The 27,593-nt window shown below is 28.4% G+C and overlaps 1 protein-coding gene across 1 annotated transcript in view; it reads left to right on the top strand.

The window, feature by feature from the left end:
• Nucleotides 1-3,185: 3,185 nt before the first annotated feature.
• LOC129912786 (uncharacterized) overlaps nt 3,186-27,593 on the top strand; it is a 36,668-nt gene continuing 12,260 nt past the window's right edge. The window contains exons 1-2 of the mRNA XM_055991210.1: nt 3,186-3,482; nt 15,891-16,020. Of these exons, the coding sequence (XP_055847185.1) occupies nt 15,994-16,020 (27 nt within the window). The 5' untranslated portion in view covers nt 3,186-3,482; nt 15,891-15,993. The remainder of the gene's footprint in view (nt 3,483-15,890; nt 16,021-27,593) is intronic.

The raw sequence follows: 27,593 nt of genomic DNA, 5'->3' as shown, positions 1-27,593 counted from the left end.
TTGATTGAGTTCAATCTCCAGAGGGCGCAAACCTATCAAACTGTTTGGCATTCCAAGAGAAGATGTGATGATAACTATCAATCAATTTATGACCGGAGGTAAAGTTTACTGTTAAAGGAAACGGAAAGAGGGAATGCATTTTGAAGCCTCTTGATTGTTTAATTAAATATATACCATTTTTTTACGATCTTAGTGCATGCGGCAGGGAAATAATTTGAATTTTTTTTTGCACCTGTGTCGATTTTTTTCAATTAATTCTATGCAGTCCGATAATTATTTGCAAGTCAGTGCAATAGAGAAGTTATAGAAGTTAAATGGCGATCAATTATGCATGGGTACCATGCTGCGATCATCGATCAATGGATATTAATTTACTTACTGCACGAGATACATGCAGAGAGTCATAAAGATACATTGGTATAGTAGAGTGTTTGGACGCCGCTGGGGCACCCCCATTTTCTTGGGGCAATTTTCTTGAAACATATTTCAATCGATGTTGATGATGTTGTGGAAAATTGAAACCAAATGGATTGTAAATAAACATGAGGGATTGCTCAGTCTTAAATTGGACTAGAAATAGGTGAATTATTATTTAATAATTTATTGCAGCTATTTTGGAAGTGCATCATGACAGGTAAATAGAAAATGATTTTTAATCATAGATGAGCTTTTTTTTGAGAGTGTACATTTTAGTTATCCAGAATATGGATGTACTTGAAGTAAAACAACTCGGAAATGCTTAAAGTTATAAAGGTAAAAATAAGAATTGTAAAATTTTTTGATGGGTTGAAATTGAAAAAAATTGATATCTTACATTAATTGATAAATTTCCTATTTACTTCTGATTTAGTCGTATATATTTTTTATTCAATTTTTTCAATCAATTCTTAATTTTGGTTGGTGGGGGCACGAGAATATACTCTTCAAATTTAAAGTTCTTTTAATTTAAAGTTCATGTTTTTTCCTACGAGCTAATTATCCGTTTGAGCAACTTCAAGTTTGCTTGTCAGATATTCTGTTTGGAAAGTTTGTGTATTTTTTAACTGCGATAATATGCAGGTGAGGGAGTTATTTGACTGAATTCTTGATTATGCATAGATATTTTGTTTTTGCATAAAAGAAGAAAATTGTAAGAAGTTAAAAATGACTTAGCATAGTTTTCAAAAGTATTATTTTTCTTACTACTTTTTATTAATTGTAATGCTCCTAAATACTCTAAGGGCCGGTTTGTTCACACTCGATTATCTTTTACTGAAAGATTTTTCTACGGAATAATCCTTGATCAAAAGATAATCGACTGTGAACAAACTAGCCCTAAATCTATGTTTTATACGGATTATTATTAAAGCCAACATTTTTTGACGGAAATTTTATTTCAAAAATAATTTTAAAGCACTACAAACATTTCAAATTTTAAAAATGAAAAAAAAGTTATATCAGAATACATATATTGTTGTTCCATTGTATACCTATAATTTTTATAGAAAAAAAAATTAGTTATATTTAAACCCATAAAACCTACATAATTACTTGACAAAACTTAAATTAGAACTCAAAAATATCCTTAAATCAACTTTTGAAAGCAAGAACTTCATCTTTAAATGGGGTTTAAGAGTAGTCCAAATTAATTCAATTTCTATTTTAAATATATTTATACTTTTATTATTTCTTTTATTGTAATGTTAGCTCAGAATTAAATTTTTTCTATTAAAAATTTGAATTTTTTGTTTAAAAAATTTCGGTTGTACCCACATTTAAAAAAAAAATTTCTATAACAATCCAAACAAATCTTTTTTCAATAATAGCTCATAAGAAACTTATATAATATTTTTTTTTATTATTAAACTGTGACTCAGTGGTATTACTTTTATTCTCATTTAAATTAAATCATAAATATTGTACTCAACAATTAATTTTATCCATCTACATCGAATGTACTTATCAAACACAACAATAGTTGGGTCCAAAAATATCTTGATTACTCTCTTCAATTTTAAAATGAAAAGAATTTTTTTATAACGTACTCTTCACATTTAATTTCCAATAACAAAACCTGGTCAGTGCCACCAATAAAAACCATAAACCACTTCCTTACCTTAAAATTTCATCATTCCTCTTTTTTTACTTTCATTTTCTTTTCTTTAAATTATTTTGAACCACAACCTAAATGTCTTTCTTTTCAGGTCGATTTTTCATTCAAATCAATTAAAATAATAATCAAACGATTTCTGACAAAGTGGGTGAAGTCACATTTAACAGAAAGAGACTCAATCAACTTCCCCCCTTAAGCTTTAAATCAAATGATAAGATCTGACCCACCTCGGTGTATAATGTCTGTTTGTGGGGATGTTCATAAAATAAATTCCACTTACCAAAAAGCACGTGTTGTCTCAAACACATAATAAAACTGCACCCAACATCCAACATGCTGCAGCCATAACTTATCGCCTTCAGGGGTTTTAACTTCAGCTTAAACTATTACAAAACTCTCAGGTTTACAATATGCACAAAACAAGGATAAAAAAAATAAGCACAACAAAACATATACGCATATTGCGTTACCCACTTCTTCACGCATCAGTTGTCCCCAGAGGCCTCCAGAGCAGCGTACCATAAACAAATGTGTATCTAAATTATCTAATGTTCCTCGAGAGGTTCGAGAGTGGAGTAGTGTGCTTTGGGGGGTTTGAGACTGTTTATCTTATCGTGCTTCCATCTAACACATGTCAGGGGATTGTTAGAGCTTGTACCCACTTCAAACTCTGTCTGCTTTGTGCGACAGCATATTGGCGCTCAATTTTGTATTCTTTCTGTTTGTGGATTGTGTGGAACGTATCTAACATGCTGCCGGTAAAATTTTCCAATCTCTCACCTACTGAGAGAGACTTTTTCTCATCAACCCTCTCTAATGACGCTTTCTGGTGTCTGTGAGTATTGACCACTTCAACTATTAGCGGAAAACTTACCATGCTGGACGATAGGATTTGTGTATCTTTAAAATACATTCGTAAACGTCTTCTCTGCACATTTGTTTTTTTTTTTTTTTTGTTATTTGCTTCTCATATTCGTATCTTTTAGTTATTTTTAGTTTTTTGTTTTGTTACTTTTTTTTCAACTTTGCATTGCGTCTTTCTGTGATCGCTGATCATACAGCGTGGATCACCTCAGAAGCAACAGCTTAAGGTTGGCGTTTGGGGCGTCCAACATTTTAGTTTGGCTCGTGTCGCCATCGTGTATTGTCGCGTTGACCGTTGGGAAATATTATAAATTATTTCAATTTGATTTATTCTTTTTAATTAGACAAACCCTTTTGGCAAGGAAGTAAATATTAACAAATAGCTTAAAAGGAAGTTACCGTGTTAACTAAACTAGCAAATCGTTTAATATTGAACGACATATTTCCTTGAATTGGGTTGTATAATAGTCACTTTTCGGTTCAATTGAATTTGATTTCAATTTGTCGGTCGTTAGCATTTGCAACGGTAATAGTAAAAGAAAAACAAACAAAAAAATATACTTGCGTAACAAACAACACACACACTTTTGTCACCTATCCCCCTGTGAAATTTATTTACAATCATTTACGACCGCAGTATCTGAGGCGCATCAATAAGAAAGCGAAGCAAAATTGTGTCAAAAAAAAGTCTTGTTTCGGCAGCTCATTACTTTTCACTTTTTTGTCGGTTAAGGGTCATTACGCGCAGTAGATTTTTATTTTTTTTTTTTAATCAACAAGCTTATTACGGTGTAAGAAACATTCAGTTGATGCGATCGTAAAAAAGTGTTAATCTTTTAATCTTGAGTAAACAATAAAGGAGAGTTGATTTCAAAGCAAGAGGATGGAAGTTTTCAAAAGGAGTATTAAGGTTTGATTTTTAATCTGCGACAGTGTGACATGTTATTTCCAAGGTCTTTAAATAATGTAAAAAAAAAAAATAGAAAACAGTAAATTTAATTCAAGTTCTATTGGGAAACTCAAAATATATTAAAAAGCTTTCTTGTCTGATCTAAACTTTTCTAGGTACCTAATTAAAATGGATGTCTGTTTTAATTGTTTTCAATTTTAAGTTCAAAAACTTAACTTTGTCTAAAGTCTTCTTCAAAAGAAAACAAAACAAAAATCATTGCAAACCATCGCGTTATTAAAATTAATTTCTTTCGATAGATTTTATTTTCGAGTTCGCTTATCAGCTCTTTTGTTTGAATAGGTATGAGATCAAATAAAGCTAAAACATATTTTTTCCTTGGGATTTAAGTAGATTAAGGTGTTGTTTTTGAAACTTTATTACTCCTTCACATAACGTCCTTAAATCGTATGGCATAGATAAGGATAACGTCGAACAAAAATTAAAAAAAAACTTCTTTCCATCCAAAATCCCTTTTGTGAAATCCATAGAAGCTTGGTTTCTTTGTCCAATAAAAGATTTGTACACAGCGTTAAGGGACTTCTTTTAGTATATTTTGTTGTTCCCATTATTAGTATATCCTAGAATTTATCTCCTTCACAAAAACTCACCCCTCCACTCAAAAAATTCTGGAAAATGGGTAGAAAGAATTTCCGTGATAGAAGTCAAACAATAAGCTTTAGGTTTCTTCACTTTACGATTGGCCCAAGTGGCAGACTGTGGCAAATGAAACTAAAATACCAAATTCCATTACATTTTTTTTCTGTTTTTCAAAATTTCTCTTTTTTCTATTGTGTCTTTAAAAATCTGTTTTGTGAAATTCTACTTTTTAACATTTTCCAAAACCCTTTTTTTAACCTTTTGCAAATTTCGTAAAACAGAATATTGAAAAGTTGAGTTTTGAAATAGAATTTTTGCTCCCAGTCAATTATTCTTTAATAACTATTAAAAACAATTCAGTAGAATTTTTTTACCTAATACACCACTTTGCAACAAATTAACGATTGGATGGTAAATAAAAATATAAGATGGTATTTCACTTTTTTTCATTTTGGACCATTACTTTTGGGACACCTTGTATCAAAACGGCTCCAAACATTATTGAATATCTGTCTTAATAGAAGAACAAATTTCACACTTTTAAAATTTTTTGAATTATGGCGAATTTTCCACAATTTTGTAACGTTGTTTTTTTGTATGTCTTTTCATGGTAAGGTAGTTCTTTAAAAACACCCTTTACAAATATACAATCCCATTTGATGCACCCAGCAAAAATCAAATCAAAAGACAGGTTTGCTTATCAGTTTTTTTTTTATGTTCATAAAAACCTATATATTAATGTTTAGAAACTTTACAATACTAACCAATCTGTGCACACTTTTGGTGTCTGACAAACGGGTTGGAAGTTTATTATTCTTTCGAAGTTTTTGAAGAAATTCCTGTTCTACGGCAAACTTCTTTATGAGTAAAGTGGGGTAAATCTTTTTTTAAATTATTTCCCTTTTAAGTTCATTTTGCAATGAAAATTTTTCCTTAAGTCAAATAATTTTTAATAATTTTTGTTTCTTTAAAAACTTTAAAACATTAACATATTTTCTTACTCTTACATTTTTAAAGCAAACCCTTATACCAGTATGTTCTAGTCGTACATTATATTTTTGAAAGAAGAGCTAATTTTCGCTTTCATATATTTTCTAATTCTTGCCCCCCACAGCACATAAATTGAAATCGTTAATAAATCAGTGCGAACATTTCCTGGATTAAAATTAAATCTTGTAAAATCATTTTAATCCGTTTATAGACATATCTCATCAATTTCCGCATACACAAAAGTATAGAATCAGCCTTTTTCTTGTCCACTGAACAATGAGTTGATGAATTTTTACACTTAGTTTAAATTATTCATTCATAAATAAAAACACATTTAACACTTACATATTCGTTTAATTAAATACTAGTAGGTATTCAAATTGACTGTTAATAATTATGTGCAGAATAAAATCAAACAACCAGATCAATATTAGCTAATTTGTATGTAAATGTTTGAAAATGTATTTACGTATCGCGTTAATCATGTGTCATCTTTTCAGAAAATTAACACTTTGCATAACACCTCAATAAAATTAAAACAATAAATCACACAAATCATTGCAAAATTAAAAATTTGTTGTTTCTGTTTTGCAAACTAAAAAAAAAAAAAACAAAAACAAAAACATCAAAATAAATGTTGAGGGAACTTTTTTTTTTGATTACTTGTTAAATTTTCAACGAAAAAAAAATTAACAATGCCATAAATCAAACAAGATGATTATGTTATGATTGAAGTTAAAACCTTAATAGTTTGTATTTAAGATAATGGGATTTTTTAAAACATTAGCGTAAATAATTTGCGGTTTATTTTTTTGGCAAATTCAAAAATAACAACAACAAAAAAATGATTATGACATAAATTATTGATTAAATTGTAGGCGTTCCAAATGCAATTAATGTATTTAACTTTTTTTTTCTCATTTTGTGGGAACCAGATATATTAACAATAAATATTTTTTTTAATTCAATTTACTTTTAGATATGATTGCTTAACATAGTATTTTAGACAAAATTCATCAGCATCTGTATTTTTATTTTTATCAAAGCAACAAAATTTACATAGTTACAAAAATTGAGTATATAATTTAATTCAATTAAAAAGTTAATAACTTTTTATTATTAAAAAGTTAAAGTGACCTCAACTCCATATGCGTTTCGCCCAGGTATGACAGTGGGCTCATCAGTTAAAAATAATTTTCATTATTTTTTTCACTTTGTTTACTTATTAGCCTGACCACGGGCAATTGTTTTTAGGTGCAAGAATGTAACCATGTTCCCCTAAAATATTAAAATTCACAGTCTATTCAGGTTGTGATTTTTATAAGTGTCTGTATTCATGGATCAAAATTTTGCGTCTTAGTAAGGGTATGACAGCATCTAACTGATGAGCCCACTGTCATACCTGGGCGAAACGCATATGGAGTTGAGGTCACTTTAACTTTTTAATAATAAAAAGTTATTAACTTTTTAATTGAATTATATTCAATCACTCCGCTTAAAAATAAAAATAATTTTCATTATTTTTTAACTTTGTTTAGTATATAATTTAGTTATGCTGGTAAATTAATAAGTCCTTGAACTTGAATTTTTTCACTATTTTCTGTGAAATCGTCTGATGAAAAATAATTATTATAATAATTACCCTTGCTCGAACTTCCCTCTAACTCCGACGAATTTTCATGTCCATCAAAATTACGACTTAGAGAGAATCCATTGCATACATACAAATATGCTTGAAAACTAATAAAAGATGAAAATATAACATAACTTAAAATTAGCAGATACAAAAATTGAGTATTTTTATTTTATGTTGTCTTATAATTATTTTTAACGTTTCGATAAGATATCAGCAATCTATATTTCCCTGCATTTGGCTTTACCACGTCCAACTATCAAAAAGACTTTAAATCTGTTAAAATGTTGTTAATATTTTATTTATAACAATGCCTTGCATCATTCTTTGGTTGTAAGTGGCATTAGAGAACATAATTATGTGTGACGTTGGGCGCAATTTTTACTTAAATATTTCCTTTTTCATGAAGAAAATTGCTTGGATTTCACGATTTTTATAGACTTAAAGTAAATAATTATATTCAATCACTCCGCTTAAAAATAAAAATAATTTTCATTATTTTTTAACTTTGTTTAGTATATAATTTAGTTATGCTGGTAAATTAATAAGTCCTTGAACTTGAATTTTTTCACTATTTTCTGTGAAATCGTCTGATGAAAAATAATTATTATAATAATTACCCTTGCTCGAACTTCCCTCTAACTCCGACGAATTTTCATGTCCATCAAAATTACGACTTAGAGAGAATCCATTGCATACATACAAATATGCTTGAAAACTAATAAAAGATGAAAATATAACATAACTTAAAATTAGCAGATACAAAAATTGAGTATTTTTATTTTATGTTGTCTTATAATTATTTTTAACGTTTCGATAAGATATCAGCAATCTATATTTCCCTGCATTTGGCTTTACCACGTCCAACTATCAAAAAGACTTTAAATCTGTTAAAATGTTGTTAATATTTTATTTATAACAATGCCTTGCATCATTCTTTGGTTGTAAGTGGCATTAGAGAACATAATTATGTGTGACGTTGGGCGCAATTTTTACTTAAATATTTCCTTTTTCATGAAGAAAATTGCTTGGATTTCACGATTTTTATAGACTTAAAGTCCATAAAAATCGTTTTACTGAAAAATCTAAATACCCTTAATTTTGGGTATACCATTAAATTAGTCTTAAAGTGTACTTTGCAGAAATTCATATAGAAGTAATAAACCTGGCTCCAGAAAAAAATTTATAAAGGTATTATCGGATTTTTAAGACTTTTTATTTTTGAAAAATAAAAACAAATAAAAACAAAAAATATTTTGAAAAAAAGAAAAATCTGATAAAATAATTTTTCAATTTTCTCAAAAACTAGAAGACATAGAAACATATAGTTTTCACTGTTCGATAAGGAATCAATTGAGGCAGTTTTCTGTGTAAGTAATTTTTTATTAAAATTCACAGTCTGGACAAAAATAGTATAAAATGAGTTTAAAAAATTTTTTTTTCGCCTATTTTTAACTTTGAAATCGATTATTTAAAAAACTAGTGGTTATTATATACTGATTTAAAAGTTAAAATTAAATGTACAATTTTGCCTTTCGACAATGGTATAATTTATTACTGTAAGTGTTGCCGTTATTTTTTAATAATTTTTTTTATTTTGATAATTTTTTTTTAGAAAACTGCCCTTCCCACCTAAACGGGGGGAGGTAGACCTCTCTCTCAAAGAAAAAAATGTTTGTATTGAACTCCTCTAAAAAAACCTGTTATCAAAACCTGGCGTCCAAGTTATCCTACTACGTGCCAAAACAACATTTTTGTTCCATACCTAAAAGTTCGAATTTCTGTATCTGGGTTGAAATCGTAAAATTTTGTTTTAAGCCAATTTTAAACTGATTTTCATAAAAAATACCTCGTTTGATTTGTAAATAAATATTATTTTAGAATATATTTTTAAAACAGCATGTTGTTGTGAAAATACATTTATATACTTTAATTTGATGTCGAAGTTAAGTAAATGACGAAAAAAATGGAATTTTTGAACTTTGACAGCTTATAAATTCTAGGTGGTTTAACCGAGTTACCTGTTTTATACATTGTTGAAAAGGTATAGTTATCCTATCAGAAACTGTAAAAAAAATAGAATATGGGTAAAAATTTGACGAAGCTAGATTTTTTTCAATGTGTGAAAGTCAAAAAAACCGTTTTTTCCCTCTAACTCCAGATTTTGTGGGTTTTAGGGACTTTTTAAATACCGTTTCGTAATCAGTGCGACTAGCTCTACAAAACGTGATAGGTCTTTGCCCGCGTATATTTTGAGTGTTACACCGTGTTATTATCAAAACACTCTTTTATAGGTTCTCTACAAAAAAAAAAAGCAAAAACTTTTTGTTATAATTTAATACAGCGAGAAAGAATTTAAAAACTTCCGGCTATTATAACTTTAATGCCATCTTGAAATCCAGTCTAACAAATAAGACCAAATAAGGTTTTTACAAAACAAAAAAAATGTCAATAATAGTTAACAATTTTTCAAAAAATTCTAAATTACAAACATTCATGTCACTTAATTGAGTTACATTATCCCTGATATTTTTATTTATTCAATTAAACTTGAATTTTTATCATCGCCTTCAGATCAAAATAAAAATAAAAATAGAAAAAAAGCCTCACTTTAACAATTTAAAAACCACGCCTCTGGCAGGCTTGTTAAGTTTTCTATGTTTTAATTATAGAAACTAGTGTTTATTCAATAAGTTAAGAGTTCAGTAGAAAAAAAAATCAGATACAAACTTCGATTTAATTGATTTAATTTAAAAGCAAAAATCGAAGCCATTATTAAATAACGATCTTCATTTTGATCAATAAATTCGTCAAAACATTTTTGCCATTGACCATTTGTGTGTCGTGGTTAGTAGTTTACTGTTTGTTTGTTTTGGTTTTGATTTCATTTCAATCAGACCAAACGAACTACCAACAAATTGCCCGTCAATTAGTCGACCAATAAAATTGATTTAATATTCATCTATCGAATATTGAATGAAGTTTGTTTGTAGGTTTCATTAATTTTTTTTGTTATTGTTGTTGTGTTCGATTTTTACTAAGATTTATAATATTTCCAATCATCAATATGGATTTGGGTGGCCAATTGAAATTTTAACCTTTTTGTTGCAAGATTTACCTGTTGGCTAGTCCTAAATCTATGTCGCTGTCGATCGATGCCGGTCTCGTTGGTTCTATCGACTCGCACGTTCTACTCATTTTTGTTCAACCACATCTATCGGCTCATTAATGCGCACACAGATACTTTTTATGTTCGCTCTTTGGTCTGGAACTGCTCTGTTGCTGCTCTAGACCAAAATTGTACTCACTCGCGCCACCTATGTTCAATGCAGTGGTGCAGTATGCAGCATGTATTGTAGCGAGTCGTTGCCAATGTTGACACTTATGTGTCATAATGTTGTCGTTTTATGGCAGCCCCTTAGGTGCACCGAATGAGGTTGTAAATTTGCCTGATTGACAGCCATGCGATTGAGATTTTATCACCAATTCGTGTTTTTTTTTTTGCCAAACAGATAACGATGCTAACATTAAAAAAAAAAAAAACCGAAACAGAAGTTTAACAAGAAAGCTTGAACAGAGTTTTGTATGTAGAACTTTGAAGAAGGTGTTTTATGGTAAAGACTAGATGTTTAAATTATATCCGGAGAAGGATTATTGCAAAAGCTTTTTGATGTAGACTAATTAAAAACAAATGTCAAAGGAATTTAAACAAACATCTCAAACACTCACTTTGATGTTTTTACTTATTATATTTGAAAGACTTTTGTTGTTATGTTGTAGTGTTAGGTTTTAAGTTGCATATTTGGATGTAGACTACTTGTCAAGTTGTGTTGTTCGTTTTTGGAAAGTTCCATATACCACAAAGTTAAGTACATTTAATTATATTTGTCTTGACTTCATTTAACTTAAAATGGTTTGGACTTGTTGTGGATTGTCTAAATGGTTTCGTATTTCATGTTCAAAAATTTACACAAATTAAACAATTTTAATCAACTTATAGATTAATTGATGGATGTTTTTTTTTTAATTTTGGTACGAATAAAATGAAACGTACTTCAATGTATCAATATGTGTGGCCCTCTTTTTAAGAAGATAAATTTATAAAAGAAGACAGTTTTGTTTTAAGATTATGGGTATATGTAACAATTTATTGTAGATAAATTATAGAAAAAAATCAGACCAAATGGACTTGTAGAATGTAGGTATCGAGTTTAATAAAATGTTACTATTTAAGTAATTTCTATTAATTCAATAGCACAAGTTTATAAATATCAGAAAATGATCTGGCTCAAGAAAAGGCAAGTAGACTTATAAAATATTTGCCTCTTTTTATGTAAATACTCTATCAGGCAAATTATTTAAAATTTATTACTTCAGTTCGTCAGTTCCTACAAAATTTGGTAAATGTAAATCTAAAAATAAAATTAAAAATAAAAAAAATTATATAAAGCAAACGTTTAAAAAAGAAAAGTTTTTTAATGACAACGTGATGTCTTTTATTAAGAAAAATTTTAAGAACAAAAAATATAAATCGGTAGACGCGTTTCAGAAAAAAATTCATATATTTAAATAATTTGTTGAATAACAATTCAATATAAAGTTCTTATACTACTTTGAGTTAGTGCCAACTCATGTGACCAAGATTTCAAAAAAATATAACGAAAAAAAATATTAAAATTTCATTTAACCTTTTCGAGTCCAGTGTCCATAAAAAATATTGCATTTAATAATTTTTGAGGTTTTGATAGCTTAATTGAAAGATTGAAAGTTGTCTAATTACTGGATTAGTATACTTTTGATTTTTTTTATCGAAAAAGGGACTGAAATTCACATTTTTTTTTTTGCTAAAAGTTTTTTTTTTAATATGGTCATAACGAAAAATAGTGTAGTGCAGAAAGTGTTTTGTTTTCTAGCTTAGAAGAAGTAATATACACAAACACATTATTTTCTCAGCTGTTTGAGAGTAACATATTAGTTTTCCTATTTACTATTTTGGAAAATAACTTTTTGCTTTTCATATTTCTTAGTTGTAATGTTTATGACACGATAACAAAATTTTTTAATATTGATATTCATAATTTGGGTTCGTAAGGGTTAAATTCAAAAAAGCTTTTCTGTAAAAAAAAAATCGATTTAGAGAAAGTAAGAAAATATAAAAAAAGGTTCTATTTAAGCAAGGTCAATAATGGTTTTCAAAAATATTAATAGTTTTTCATTAAAAGCAAGACCTTATCAAGAAACTAACACTTAAATACTTGTATCAAGCCTTTATCGAGAAAATGGTATTCATTTTGAACAAGATATTGAACAACGAAAGCAAGTATTTAAGAAGAAATTGTGTTATAGTTTTAATAATTTGTTGATTTCTTCTTAGCAAAGTAACCTTGTCAATTCTGTAGAAGAAAACAGTAATGAAAATTTTTAAGTTTGCATTTTTGCCACAGTTGTTTATAGCTATTGCTCCAAAAAGGTGAATTATTTTTTTTAACATGACGTTTGGAAATTAATTTCTATAAAAACGGCAATTTTTGGACCTAAAAGAACAACTCTAATTATCATTCTTAGCCAAAGTTGCACAAAAGTGTAAAAATTACGACAAATTACGACAAAAAAATTTGTGACAGTATAAAATAAATCTGATGTACATATGTTGGTATAAGGTTACTTTGAGACATTTACTAATTTTTATTCTGTTGTTGAATCAATTAACCAAACTGATTATTGGTTCATTTTATAAATAATTTTACTGTTAAGTCATTTTACCTACGCATAATTGTCAAAATCATGGAGGTGGGAAATTTCGATGACCGAATTCTAAAAAAATCAACTTTGTTTTATGATACAAATTTCATGCTCAAAATGTTCGCTCTAGCCATAATTTGTCGGCTCATGAACGGGCAGAGCACAAAAATGTATATATTTCATTTTACCGCAAAACCAAATAAATCAAATATAACTTTATTTCTTGGGGTAGAGACCGATTTCTACAAAAAAAAAAAATGCTTTTATGCACCTCCGAAACACTTAGGCTATAAGTAATTTTTTTTTTTTTTTTGTAACTTTTTTGATAAAATTGTTTATTACAGCTATACTTACATAGGATACTCAGTAAAAATACCCAAAAAATGCAAAATTATGTGTGTAAGACTACATTATTTATTCAGATTCTAAGAGCGTTCCCGGAAATGGCGTTCCCTTAAATGACGTATTGACCTTAATTTATTTTTATTTCTTATGTCACAAAGTTAAACGAAATATTTTTGTGATTATATTGCAGTGGCCTCGATTTTTGATCATAATATCACCAAAAAATTAAAATTTCAATCTAACTAAACCCCAAAACAAGTGTTCCCGGAATGACGGTTAATTGATGTACGGTACATAAAAATCAAACTTAAACTAGTTTCTAACATACATTTTATATATTTATCCATATAAAAAGGTGCTTGCAGCACCCTTTTACGTAAGATGATTAAAATATTGATACATTAACAAATGTTGGTATTATGCGTCATTTTTCTTGGGACAACTTTTATCAATGTATAAAAAATAACAAAACTTAATTTTTTTGTATGAAATGTACCAATTAATAAAGAGTATTGTGTAATGTAGTGTTAAGAAAAGAAATACTCAAAAATAATTAACTTTTATGTGATTTTAGGCCATTTGATTTTCAGTTTTTGAGTTATGCATATGTCCAGGAACGCTTTTTTTTGGGTATATTAGATGCAATAAAAAAGAAATGGAAACTTTTCTAACCGAAATAAATATATTCTTAGATGCGTGCCAACTATTTTAATTGGTAAATGAGAAAAAAGCTTTAAATAAATGTTATTTTGATTAAAAAAAATGATTGGACATCAAATTTTCCACCTCCATGATTTTGACCCATAAATTAATCAAACCATCAAAAAACATGAACTCGTCGGAGTAATAAACCAAATATAGAATAATTTGCATTAATTTTTTTTTCTTACAACAAAAATGTTCCACATACGCCACAGTGACCTCCCAAGTTTCATTTTATCTATCCACTGGATTCAAACTCTCTAAAACTCGAATTACAAAAGTTTCTGTTTTGAAACTATAGTTGTATGAGTGTCTCTCTGTTTATTTAAAGGAACGTGTTCAATTTTCATTTTTGGCCTATTTCTAATAAGAGCTAGAGCTTTGAAAAAAATTGTAAGTAGGATTTTACTAGCCAGTCTGTAAACTAGTTTTTAACAGACAATTGTATTATCATTACTTCTGGGTTATTAGATTATTGTATTCACTTTAATTGAATAGATACCTACGTAAATAATTATGGAATTTATTTGTTCGCAAATAAGCTTGTTGCAGGATAACTTGAATATTGTATTGTATATTTATCCATTATGAAGAAATTAACACGTCTTTGCTAAAAGATAGATATATTTTTATTGCACAATAATTAAGGAGTATTATGTCTTTGAATAAGTACAATTAACATAAATGTAGAGTAGATGTTTTGCATAAGAAACAGGATGTTCGTTATACCAAAACAGCTATTGCATTAGATAAATCGAATAAAAAATAGTAGAAAAGTGGTTTTATTTGAGTAATTTTGCGCAAAGTATAAGATATTGCGTTTTGCAATTTCTGCAAATGAAGGAGGGTAATTTTGATGTATAATAATAAATACCATTTTTAGGAGTGTATTACTTTTCTTTTCCTCTAATAAGTCAAGAATTAAGTTCATTGACTTCTGAGATTAACTCCAGACAAAAACTGTCTATTTCTTGTGATACATTCACCTCTTATTTAATGTCCTTCAATCAATCCCTTTTTTTGGTAGACTTATCGACATTCCATCAAAAACTACTTAAACATATTCCGGATAAAATCTTAAATCTCGTTATTACCAAACCATTTAGTAACATTTTCGTGTTATCTGTTTTAAAATATCCGGAAAGCAAAATCTCCATAAGGCTTTTTACAAAAAAAACTTTATCTGTTCAACATACAATGCCCATAATGTCACACATCATTAGGTGTGACCAAATCTATCAATTCCAAACTGGGAATATCTGACAACGATCCCTGCTGTGGTGGCTGTGGCTTGACAACACATCGCAATTAGACCATATTAAAACCTAAAACTCAACTCCTTAGGCTAATAAATCACCATAAGAATCTTTTGGCTCAATCTGTCTCGAATGTCTTACCATTGACCGACACAAGAATGAAATGTTTTCCTCTTCACGATTCAATTCAGCCATCAATGTGCTGCTGTCTTGACTTTAAATGGGGGGGACAAAAACACTCTCATATGTTTCCATCCATTGACTGACTGTGAAGTAATGCTTCCAAGTTTTTTTTCCATCAAGATTTTGTTACATGAAAGGGCAGTTGCAATCTGATATTGCCTTAGCAATCCATATTGATCTGAAGGTAGTTAACTTTGGTTTTAAGTCTTCGATTACTTTGGACACAAAAAAAAAAAACACAACAAGAGTAATAGTACATTCCGTCATCAGCTAGTGCAGCGCAATAGTACGAGTATTAAGTAATTCAATCAATGGACAGAGTGTGGTTTAGTTGTTCAAGTCCATCCCTCTTTTGCTATTTTTGGAATCAACTCTCCTAGTTTTGAATGACATACAATCGGATCGGAAATGTATCCGATTTCACACAGGGTGGTGGTGGATAGTGTGGATGGTGTTGTGGCGTAACCAAAGAGAATGGATTTGCGTGAAAGTGATTTGAATTATTTTTTTATTTAATTTTATTCGTATCTTTAGTTGTGAGAAAATAAATTAAAGAGATAAAAGTGAATGTGATAAAAAAAGAACCAAAATACAACCACGCCTTAACCTTTAACATCAATACCAACCAACTACAAGGATGGTGCGAGGACTAAAAAACAAAATGGTGAGTAGTTTAACAATTTTTATTTTATTTATAATTTAAGTACCAAATGGTAACATTGTTTAGTATTTTGAAGAACGTAGTTCTTTTTGTACTGTTTCGTATTAAAATTTATTACACTACATTTTATTACAAAGAAAAAAGAAATTGATGGTTGACACAAAGAACAAAAACAAGTTGTCATCATTAGTGAATTTTAACTATAAATGGTAACTTAAAAAAATCATATGCACGACTGGGTCACACGAACTTGTTCTTAGGGTTGAAGTTGTTAGAATTTTTAGGACTTTTTATATAGAAATTTAGTAGGTATAGGTATATGTATGTAAAAACAAAAAAAAATTAAAAAAACACATAAAAATCGTTTTTCAAAGGAATAAAGCAAAATCTTAAATCAAATTGCCCTCTAAAATGCAATTTCATCTGCAATTTGTTTTATTAAGATGCATTTTTAGAAAAAAAATCAAAATCGTTAATCGGCTCTTTAAAAAAAAAAAACTCATAAATAATTTTTTGGAAAAAAAGTTTTAAGATAAAATTGGTATGCCATTTTGTAGAAATCAGTGATCAACATCTAAAAACAAAATTTAAAAAAAAAATTCAATGTCCGGTTTTAGAAAATTTGATTTTTCAAAAGAAAAATTAAAATTTTTTTTTTAAATCCAAAAAATTATTTTTTCAAAATTTTATTCTTGGCTTATATTAAAATTATATGAATGCTTTTTACAAAAAGTTTCGTTGAAATCGAATAAACAGTTTCGGAGAAAATCGGATTTAAAAAAAAAAAAAAACGGTTCTATGCAGGTACCGTTAATGATTTTCAAAAAAAAGTTCCTTGACTTTAAAACTTACATTTGAATTTTTTTAACAAAATCTTTGGAGCAGTTTTTGAGAAATTTCAACTTAACTAAAATCGGTAGGGGAGAGTGGGGCCAAATGTAACAGTTTTTTCTAAAATCGATGGTTCTCCTACAAATTTGAAAGTGGGTCAACCAGACCTTTTTTAAATTAAAGACCCATGTTTTAGCTCCAAGATCCATCATAAAAATTTAGCAAAACATAACGGTAATGTTGAAAAATAAAGCTTCAAAAAAAAAAATCGTGTTGTTTCAACTTACCCCACATACGGGGCAAAGTGTAACACATACCGGGGTATGTTGTACCAAGAACTAAAAATAAAAGAAAAATACCTTTATTTGTTTATATTTATTTATTTTTAATTAATAACAATAAAAACAAACCTCAGTCATGAAATTTTGGTGAAAATTTGTAAAAAGTGGAGCAAATCCAAGATTTCCAAAAAAAATTTGACAGTAGTCTTAAATAAAATTTATTCGAATTCATAAATTGTTTTATAAGCTTTATGAATTCAAGTGGTGGTTTAAAAATGTGTTTCCAATTTCAAAATAAATACAAATTCAATTACAAGCATTCATATTCAGCGTTGTTAATTATATTAGGTAAACAATTTTCCAGTATAGGTAGGTTTTTACATGGTACAACTTGCCCCGGAAAAATGTTACAACTAGCCCCAGCATGAAATTTGGCACATAAAATCAATTTAAAAAAAAAGCGAAACTGATATAGACATAACATATACACGCAATTTGAGCCAAAACACAGTTGAATATAACAAAAAAACACTTAGCACTCTATCTTTTTCGGGTAAAGAGGTAGACCAAAAATAAAATTAAAAAAAAAAGTTACAAACATGCATTTTTTGGGCACCACTAGTGTAACTTCTCACCCTCTCGTCTAATCTTCATCTGAAGAAAATGTGCCGGTAGATATGCAAAAATTGAGCATTTTTCTCCTTTATGCGTTTCTTAATATTGAAAGGAACATCGCTTTTTTTAGCTGTTAATTCTTACCCCTGTTACATTTAGCCCCACTCTCCCCTACATGACAAAAGTACCTACCGTTATTTTTGGCCCAAAATATTAATTTCAAAAACCCCTCTGGAGACTCGCCAAATAACGCTACATACCAAGTTTGACAATAATCGGTCCATCCGTTTAGGCTGTAGCTTCGTATCACAACAAAAACTGTTATAAAAAAAAACTGTTAAAAAAAGAGGTAAGTTCTCCTATGTTGAAATTATGCTGGCACAAAAAGTACTGAGATGTTAAAGTTTACCAAGTTCTAAAGTTTGGCTTCAAATTCGTATCAATAAAATTTTGATTGTCCTGTTGACACTTTTTCTTTTAATTACCGATTTTAAAGTTATTTCAAAAATTGCCAAGTAAAATTCTCAATTTAAAAATTTTTTCCTTTGTATAAACTACCAGCTCTACCATTCTACCAAATTTCAAGATTCTACGATAATCACCGTGTAAAATTTCACGTTTCTACGTTAGCGGGAAGTTTCCCATAATTTTGATGATCTGTCAGTGAGTGAGACAGTCAGTCAGTCAGTCAGTTACGGTTTTTGCGATTTTTGAAGCCCTATATCTCATTCTCAGCGTAATATTATGGAAAATTGTTATCTCAATTTTTTTTTGTACGAATTTATAACTTGGTATATAGTATAGTACCTACATAGGTATATAACAAGTAAAAAATATAAATGAAAATATACCAAGTTGAAAAATGCCATTCCATAAAATTAAACAAAACCTTTTTAATTATTTAACCCATGTCAATTTTAAAGAACTCGTTCAAGATTATTAAAAGCATCAATCAGTTAAATTCAAACTAGGTATACATTATACATCTTTCTGATTTGTTTGAAAGAGTATGTAATTTTTTTTTAGAGCAATTTATCCTAACTGTCAAATTATTGCTGATAAGTCTGACAGTATTTATGAGCATGAGTATAAATTAATTTATAAAAGATGGTTTAAATCGAGATGTCATAAGTGCATAGCACATACATTTTTGTAATGATAAAGTAGATTTTATTATTCCAATGAGGAACTAATAAATTGTGATTAATCATTATTTTAATGATATAAATATGTTGATTAAAAATGCATTACATAACAATATAAGAATGTTATTATTATGAGATGAGTTCAAAATTATTTTAAATTTGAATTCACGAAAAGGCTCTATCTCTAAAACTTATAAAATAATCGCTTCTATTTGTAATCATTCCTCTGATTAATGACAATGATTACCAAAATTGAAGATTTGAATATTGTTGAAATTAAAAGGACAATGCAAATTTAAAAAGTCGAACTCAGTCAGATATAACCGCAATCGCCATCTTATAGCACATGCAAATATATCTTAAAAATCCTGCAATATCAAATAAAATTTTTTGATAATGAATAAAATGATTCATTATCAAATAATTTGTTTTTTTTAATTACATACATGATTTTGGAATGCAAATTTTTGAAATAAAGTGCAGCACCTACTACATAATCGATTTACAGATTTTTGGAAACCAAATTTTGGTACTTACAAAATTTAAAGTTCTAAATAAGTTAAATAAATTTTGAATGCATCAGCAATTTTAATTCAAATTATACATATATAATATCTTGGTGATTAGTTTGACAGGATATGCACATGCATATTTATTATTACAATGATTAATGCGAATGAAAACTGTCAAAATGTTATTGATAATCTGACAATATTTACGAGTATTTATTATTAGTCAATTAATTGATTAATTTTGTGGAAGATGCTTGAATTAATCAAGATGTCATAACTCATAGCTGCATATAATTTACGATATTTTAATGTTTTATGATCTAAAAAAAGACTAATGGGATATATGGGTTACATTAAGATATTATAATTCTCATTAACATAAAAAAATAAAAAAATTGATAATTTGTTTAAAAATTTTATATATTCGTTTAATTTTTTTGTTTTAATTTTTAAAGAAATTCTAATCACGCACACAAACGAAATTTGTGTACTTGAAAATCGTCTGTTATAAGCGTAAGTTTACCAATCAAATGAGGAACTAGTGGGTTATGGAACGGATTATTTTATTGTTTTGATAACGATTGTTTTTAATCTTAAACTTAAGAAAAATCACACATAGCTTTATATTCAAGCATTGTTGGTTTGTTCAAGGTTTTAAAATAACAATTTTCAATACCTACACAGAGAAAAATAGACCACATAAAATGGAACAAAAACAATAAGATTTCTCTATGGTTTTCATCCAAGAAGGAAACCTTATTAAAACAATCGGGTTTTCCTTATTGTTTTAAAATCTGCAAAAAAATAAAAAAAAACGAAGACCAGGCTGGGAATCGAACTGGAGACTTCAAATCATTAGTCGCCCACCTTACCACCTGAACCAACATGCCATGAAAATATTGATGGCGATTTTTGTTCTAGTGCTAAGTTGCAAAAAAAAAACAACTTTTCAGTCAAATTTTAATAAGATTTTCTCTATAAAAATAATAAGAAATCTCCTTAAAAAAACCTTATTAATCGTTGATTTTAATAAGATTTCCTTATGAAATGTATGGACGGTAAAACAATATGGCAATCTGTTAGTTTTTAGCGGGTCATATTTTTCTCTGTGTACCATTTACTAGGGCTTTACTTCAATCACCCACACCACACTAATTTCTCACTAGCGCACGACCTTGAGATCTGAAGTAACTTGAATCTCATCTATTTAAAAAAAAAAAACAACAACAACAAAAAGAAGAAGCTCATCATTCTTTTAAGACTTAATGGCATTGGTTCTATGATCGGACGATGATTAATCGAAATGAAATGCCAACAAAAACAAAATAAAACTACAAACAAAAAAGATGATATCAACGCAATAGACCTTCCACCAGAACCTCAATTGATCTCATCGCGATTGCTAACACAAGCTATTGCTAACACATTTTCCAACATACTCGTGCCTCTATGATTTAAAGTAAGACATTTTAGTCCGAGAAATAAAGTTTTCTTTTGGAAAATAAGATAAGATTTAAAACAATATTAAAAGTAAGTTTAAAACAATCTTGCAGCATGATGATCAAAGCAGAGAAAAAAAACATTGAGGTCCCAAAACTAAAAATTTAGCAAAATACTATTTTCCCATGGTCAAGACGATCTCTGTCGCTATAGCTTGTTCTAACATTCAAAACGAAGATGATTGAAACCCATAAACTATTGGTTCAAATGTCATTGTCATAAAAATGACAATCCTACATTTCTGACTATAGAGAATGTATAAACAACAGACAATTGAAACTTTTATAACAAATGACGGACGGACAAAAACCATATCCGCACCCGAGACCGCACGAAAGTATAAATGCTGGCATCATGCACCTTTAACATTCGTATAACGTGCGTCGTCGTCGTTCATATTGTTGCCGTCACTTGTTGTCGTTGGCACAGGTTAAGATTGAGATTGTACGTATAAACGTACAGTAAACAAAGTTGCAAGCTTGGTTATGTTTTTATGGTTAACCATAAGCTAGTAACCACATAACACTATGGTTGAGGTGCATTCAAACAAAAAAAAATGAAAAGTCGATGGATGAAAATGGAAAAAATATAAAAACAAAAAAGTTGCAATTGCAACGCGTTCCTTTTTGTGGGTCATTGTCTGCGGTTTGTTGCGTTTGTGAATAATTATATTTGCCGCCGACCGCAAGAGTTTTCTTTTTGTTTTGTTTAGTTCTTTATACTGTTGTGGGAGTTGCGACTGTGATGACCGACATGTGCTCAAATGATTACTTGGTGTTTTTTTTTTTTTTTTGTAAATCGACCCTAACTCGTAACACACAGTAGCGGAATCACAATTTTGAAGATGAACAGAGAAGTGAGCCAATGTGCAAAATTCATAATTTTTAGTCATTTTTGTAGGAACGATTCTAGTTTATTTTTTTTAGTGAACACAAAAAGGAATTTGAAAATATGTCCATTTATATTAAATTTCCACCGAAAGTTGGGTCACATTAAACACCTCTTTCGATGTGGAAAAAATAATAAGAAAACTTAATTTGGTTCAGAGAGAAGGTTTTGAACTTTTTTTAATGGGCCTTGTCTTAAAGCTTCAAGTTATAAGTCCTATACTGTCTTCATGAATATAGAATGACCATAATTGTCTTGGACATTGATTGATGAAAACAAAACAAATTTTGATTTCGATTGATGAGCACAACTCAGATTGATGTGTGTAAAAGTTGTTTTGGCACCATTTTTATGACGAAATAAATAAATAGACCAAGGGTTTTATGTAAAAGGAACTGCTTATTTTGTCTAGATTGTATAAAATATAATATGCAGGTACCTACCTACCAGCTGTCTTCTTATAAGAAAGTGCAACCATAGCAGAACATTATTTGGAAGGAAGTAAAAGATTAGATATTTTAAATATGGTAGGTATTTATATGTGAAAAATGAAGTAACCAACAGTTTAGTCGGTTTGTCGGTGTGTCTGCTGACCAAAAATTTTGAACGACCGAAAAATGCTCTGTTGTTCTACTAGTAAAAAATTTATTTTCTACCGACACACTACTGTACAAAAAGTTTTAAGAAATATAAATTAAAAAAAAATATTTATTCAAATAACAAAATTTAAAAAGCATTAAAAAAAATTATTGCAACTAAAAGAAAAATTTACATTAAAAAAATTATTGCAACTAAAAATATTTTGCATTAAAAAAGATGTTATTGGAACTGAAAAATATTGGCATTGAAAATCAAATTTTTATTGCAAATAAAAAAATGTTCGCATTAAAAAAAATTCAAAATTAAATATTTTTTTTTTTATATTCGTCGAATTTCTTACAATTTGACTATTTGGTCCTACAATACATTGTAAGAAATTCGATAGATATTTAAAAAAAATACTTAATGCACACATTTTGCATTGATTTTTTTTTAAATTCAGAAAATTTTGTATTTACAATAAAAAATTTTGTAATGCAAACAATTTTTAATTGCAATAAAAATTTTATTTTCAATGCAAATATTTTTCAGTTGCAATAACATTTTTTTTCATGCAAAATATTTCAAGATGTAACAAATATTTTTTTTAACCAATTAGATATTAATAGATATTTTTCAGTTGCCGTAAAAATATATATATTTTTTTTCAATGCAATTTTTTTTTATTTGCAAAGAATAATTTTTTTTTAAATTTATAATGGAAAACAAATGCATTAAAAAAATATTATTTACAACCCTGCACACGTTAGCTAGAGGGACGGTTTAAAGCGGAGGGGGGGTAGCTTTTCCCATTGCCAGGAGAAAGAAATAGGGGGCCCCTATTTCTTTTGAACAATTTTAATTTAATTAATATTTTTACCTTAATGTATTTGGTTTCCACAATGGCGTTTTGATTTTAGGCCTACATATTTTGAAGAATGAAAGCAAACTGAAAAGCTGGTATTACGAGGCTTCTTTCTATCTAAAGGGTTTCAAAAAACAGTAATTTATTACTATTTCAAATCTTAATGATTTGATTATAAATGATCGTACTTAATATCAATCAATAAACTTTAAACTATAATGCTCTTAACGACATACCAAATATTCCATAAATTATCTACACTTTTTTCTCTACTACCTTGACCTATCAGATCACCAAAGTTGTTCAATGTTCTTTCAACATTCCAAGCAATTTTATTATACATATAGAACATCTTTGCTTTTTTTTTTTGTTAATTTTGATTGAATTCAAATATTTAGGTTTTTAGTTCAATACTCATTAAATTCTACTAAAAATTAACAATTTAAATAAAATCGATTAAATAATAAAACCTTGTGAGATTCCAATAAAAAATAAAACTCATCAATATCCATCACATGCCTATATCAAAAAGCAATTATCAAGCCTCTATTCAATGTAATTATGTAAATAAATGTTATTTTTACCGAATGCAGTTCTTGTAAACTACTCTCATAATGTTAATATTTTATCAAACAAATTATCCAAACTATAACCCATATAATAAATAATTTTCTACATTAAAATATATTTTATCTCAAATAATTTTCTATTCATTTTTATTACAAATATCCAAATGCACCGACTTGTCCAATTAATATTGCACAACATAATAATTCTACTGGTTATATCTTTTAAAAGAGTTAACAGAGGCACCGGTTTTTCCATAAAGTTCTCTTAACTTGGTCAAACATACTCGTACGTGTGATGAGCATGAGTAATACGAAAATGATAAAAGTTTATAAAAGGTTTACTTGCAATTTATTGTAGACGCATCGTGATAAACAGGAATAAATGAGGATATAAATAATTATGTTGAATTTGTAGGTAAAGTTGTAATAACTTGTAAGTGAAGGTCAATTCAATTCAGTTATTTATTGAATTGAAATTGAAAGTGGAAGTTAATGTAGGTGAAGGACTTGTGACTTTAAACAAGGACGCCAGGTACAAGTTTTTTTTATAATGATGTGAAAATTTGTTAAGGTGATTTATTAATTTTTTATTGAATCAGTATTTTGCTTCTTGGGCATAAAATTAGTTGACTTTTTCCACATTTTTGAATATAAATTTGTATAAAAACTAATAATAACAATAACAGACATCTGTTTTATTTAACCACACAAAATAATTTCACTTAATTAACTTCTCAAAAGTTTTAATAACACTGGTCGGCAAAATTTAACTTTTTTTTCTCCTTCAAATAATTTTTTGATATTATGAAAGATTAGACTTTCCTGAATCTAAATCTGGTATCAGAAAAATTCTATCAGGTACCATTTGTGTAAAAATGATTTTTGAAAAATGTGAGTAGTTTCTAAAAAATCCCTCTTTTAGATTCATTTGAACTTGTATATAATTAAAACTATTTGTCGCATTGAGCTCAAATTTGGAGGACTTATTCTTCATAATATGACCTATCGATTGACACCAAATATGTTCTTCTACCTTCATGTTTACTCATTTTTTAAAATACTGATTGACAATAAAAGCAGACATTTCGAAATCCTTCACTTTTTAGTAAATCCTACATGAACAAAAGCACCTTAATTAAGGAAAATGTAAAATATCAATGCCCATTATATTTAAAAAGTCAAATATGTAAAGAAAACCAAAATAAAAAACATTAAACAAAATTTTTACGTGTTTTGTAATTTTATATACTATTTTTTCTATTTAGAAATATCTTATTTTTAATAAACTATTCGATAAACTGCCTTGTAAAGCTTCAGATTTGTTTCTCCTAGAAACAATAGTACACTTTTCTTATAGTTTTTGATATGCTGAGTTAGAATCCGAAGTCAAAAAAATTTTATCACGTCAGGATTTTAAGATATTCGCATTAAAGTATCACAAAATCAAGTTTTTTTTTAGAAAATCTCAAAAAAACTACTATATCTCAAAAACCAGAGCTGGCCGAAATTTTTTGAGCTCGGATTCAAAATCAGCACACTAAAGTCCATTAGAAAAGTATACTTTTGTTCTAGGGAGAGAGATATATTAATTTTTAGAGATCAGTTTCTTTATGGTAAGATATGCCAAACCTTCTAAACTTACTTAAATTAATATATCTCGGAGAAGAAAAGAGATATTGAGAAGATTGAAATTGAATTTGAAAGAAAAATATAAGTTCTTTCATAAACCGTATCAATTTCAATTGAAAAAGATTACATTATGCCAAAATATTTCTTCGAAAACAGCAAAAAAAAATGGGTTTTTGAGATTTTCTAACGGGAATATTTTAAAAACGTGACGTGCTAGGTCAATTCTGACCTAGAATCAGAATGGATTCGGAATCAGCATATAAAAATCCTTTAGTAAAGTATAGTTTTATTTAAAGGAGGATTTCCTTGCAGACCAGTGTAATCAGATAGAAAAAAAAAAACACATTATCAAACTAATTTCAACTAATTGAAGAATCACCCTTGTTCTAAACGAGATACGACCATCAAACAAATCAAGTACAACTTGTCAATAAACCCCCTCATAAATTATCAGATTTGATCGAAACAATTTTCATGCTAATGTTTCAATTTAAATAAATTACAACAACTGACAATAATGTAAAAATGTTAGAAGTTATCTATTATTCAAAGCTTAATGAAATGAAACAGAATTTTCAATTAAACAACAGCGTGATGTAACACTCAACTTGACTAGATATGTTATAGTGTAAACCACATTCATTGAGTTATGTTCGTTCAGCTTGACTTCCTGCCATACAAAGTTGATATTCTGAGAAAAAAAAAACGCTATTCTATTCAAGCACCCTGACGTCGTCGTCAAATCCGCAGAGTCACAATAAAATAACATAATTGCTTTTTAGCCTGGTCATAACATAGATGGCCATGATCTTGTATTTTATTGCCATTATTATGTCTCTCAAATGATCTCACATGATTCAGATGAGATGATTCTCTCATCATGTAACAAACAAACGAAAAAAAAAATAATGAAAAAACTTCAATCAAATGCGACATAGTCAGAGTCACATATGTTTTGTCTACTTCCAACCGACCTCACTTAAAGTCACGGTCTTTGTCAAGACTTCGACAGACCACAACAAAAAAGTTGATAATAATTATACAATGTAAATCAAGATCAAGAAGGGATAATCGTTTTACTGTCCGTCGGTTGTTTTATGGGGAAAACGTGATAAATTAGAATTAATCATCTAGAATTGACAATACAGCATTCTTGAAATCCCTCAGAGCGTTCCACAATCCACAGTGTTACATAGAATTCGAGTTAAAGGCTTTGAATATTAAAATACTTGTTAGACTAGATCTTCAACTTGAAGTTTCTGTCATTATTTCGAACGACCATAAGGTAATCATGACGGAAGATAAATTGTTATATGTGATGTTTCACACATCGTCATATGGGTGATTTAGTGTAGAGAGCCTCTAGGCCTTGAGTTTTATTTTTCAAAAAAGATAAAAAAAAAAAAATAAATAAAACTAATTAAAATTAATTGAAAGATTCTTTTGAGGCTTATGATGAATTCTTTTGAGGAAAAGATTGAACATTTGATTGTACAGGAAGACAATTACCCACAATCCACATTTCAAGTTTTTCTTAAAAATAATTGAAGCACGTGGATGGTCATAAAAAAATCAAACAGGTCGTTAAGCTTACATTTGAAGATGAAAGTTTGGCTTGGGTGTGATATGAGGTAATTTTAGTGGAAAAGGAAATTATTCAACACTTTTGGGTAAGTGATTCTTTTGAAGGAAGAGAAATTCATGTTCATACATGTTAATGACTTTATTTTTTGGTGTAAGCCAGATTAGACAACTAGAGATCATTAGTTACGCACAAAAGTTGTTAAATCTTTAATAAGACTTATATTTGAGATAAAAAGCTTATTATGGGGAATATGCGCGTAGGTACTTATATTTTAAGAGAATTAGGTAATTTGGCAATTTTATAATTTTAATTGAATCTAATTCTATATTCATACTTTCGCATTTATAAAGTGATTTCAGGTGCTTAACTCCAAAACTGACATGTATTTTGTTTTTTACTCAAAATATTAAAATGTACTTTCTTTACCTACCCTTTTTTCCATAAAAAACAAAACTTCAGTTCAAAATTTTTTTAATGTACCTACCTTCCATTTATTTAAATATTTTTTCGGTTATATTTTAAATATTGTATTTAAAAAAATCTTCATAACGTAAAAAGAATTATAACATTTTTTTAG

This window comes from Episyrphus balteatus, chromosome 2 (assembly GCF_945859705.1).
Source record: "Episyrphus balteatus chromosome 2, idEpiBalt1.1, whole genome shotgun sequence".
NCBI lineage: Eukaryota > Metazoa > Arthropoda > Insecta > Diptera > Syrphidae > Episyrphus > Episyrphus balteatus.
Note: the sequence above shows the minus strand (reverse complement) of the source record. Positions and strands in the feature narration are given on the sequence as shown.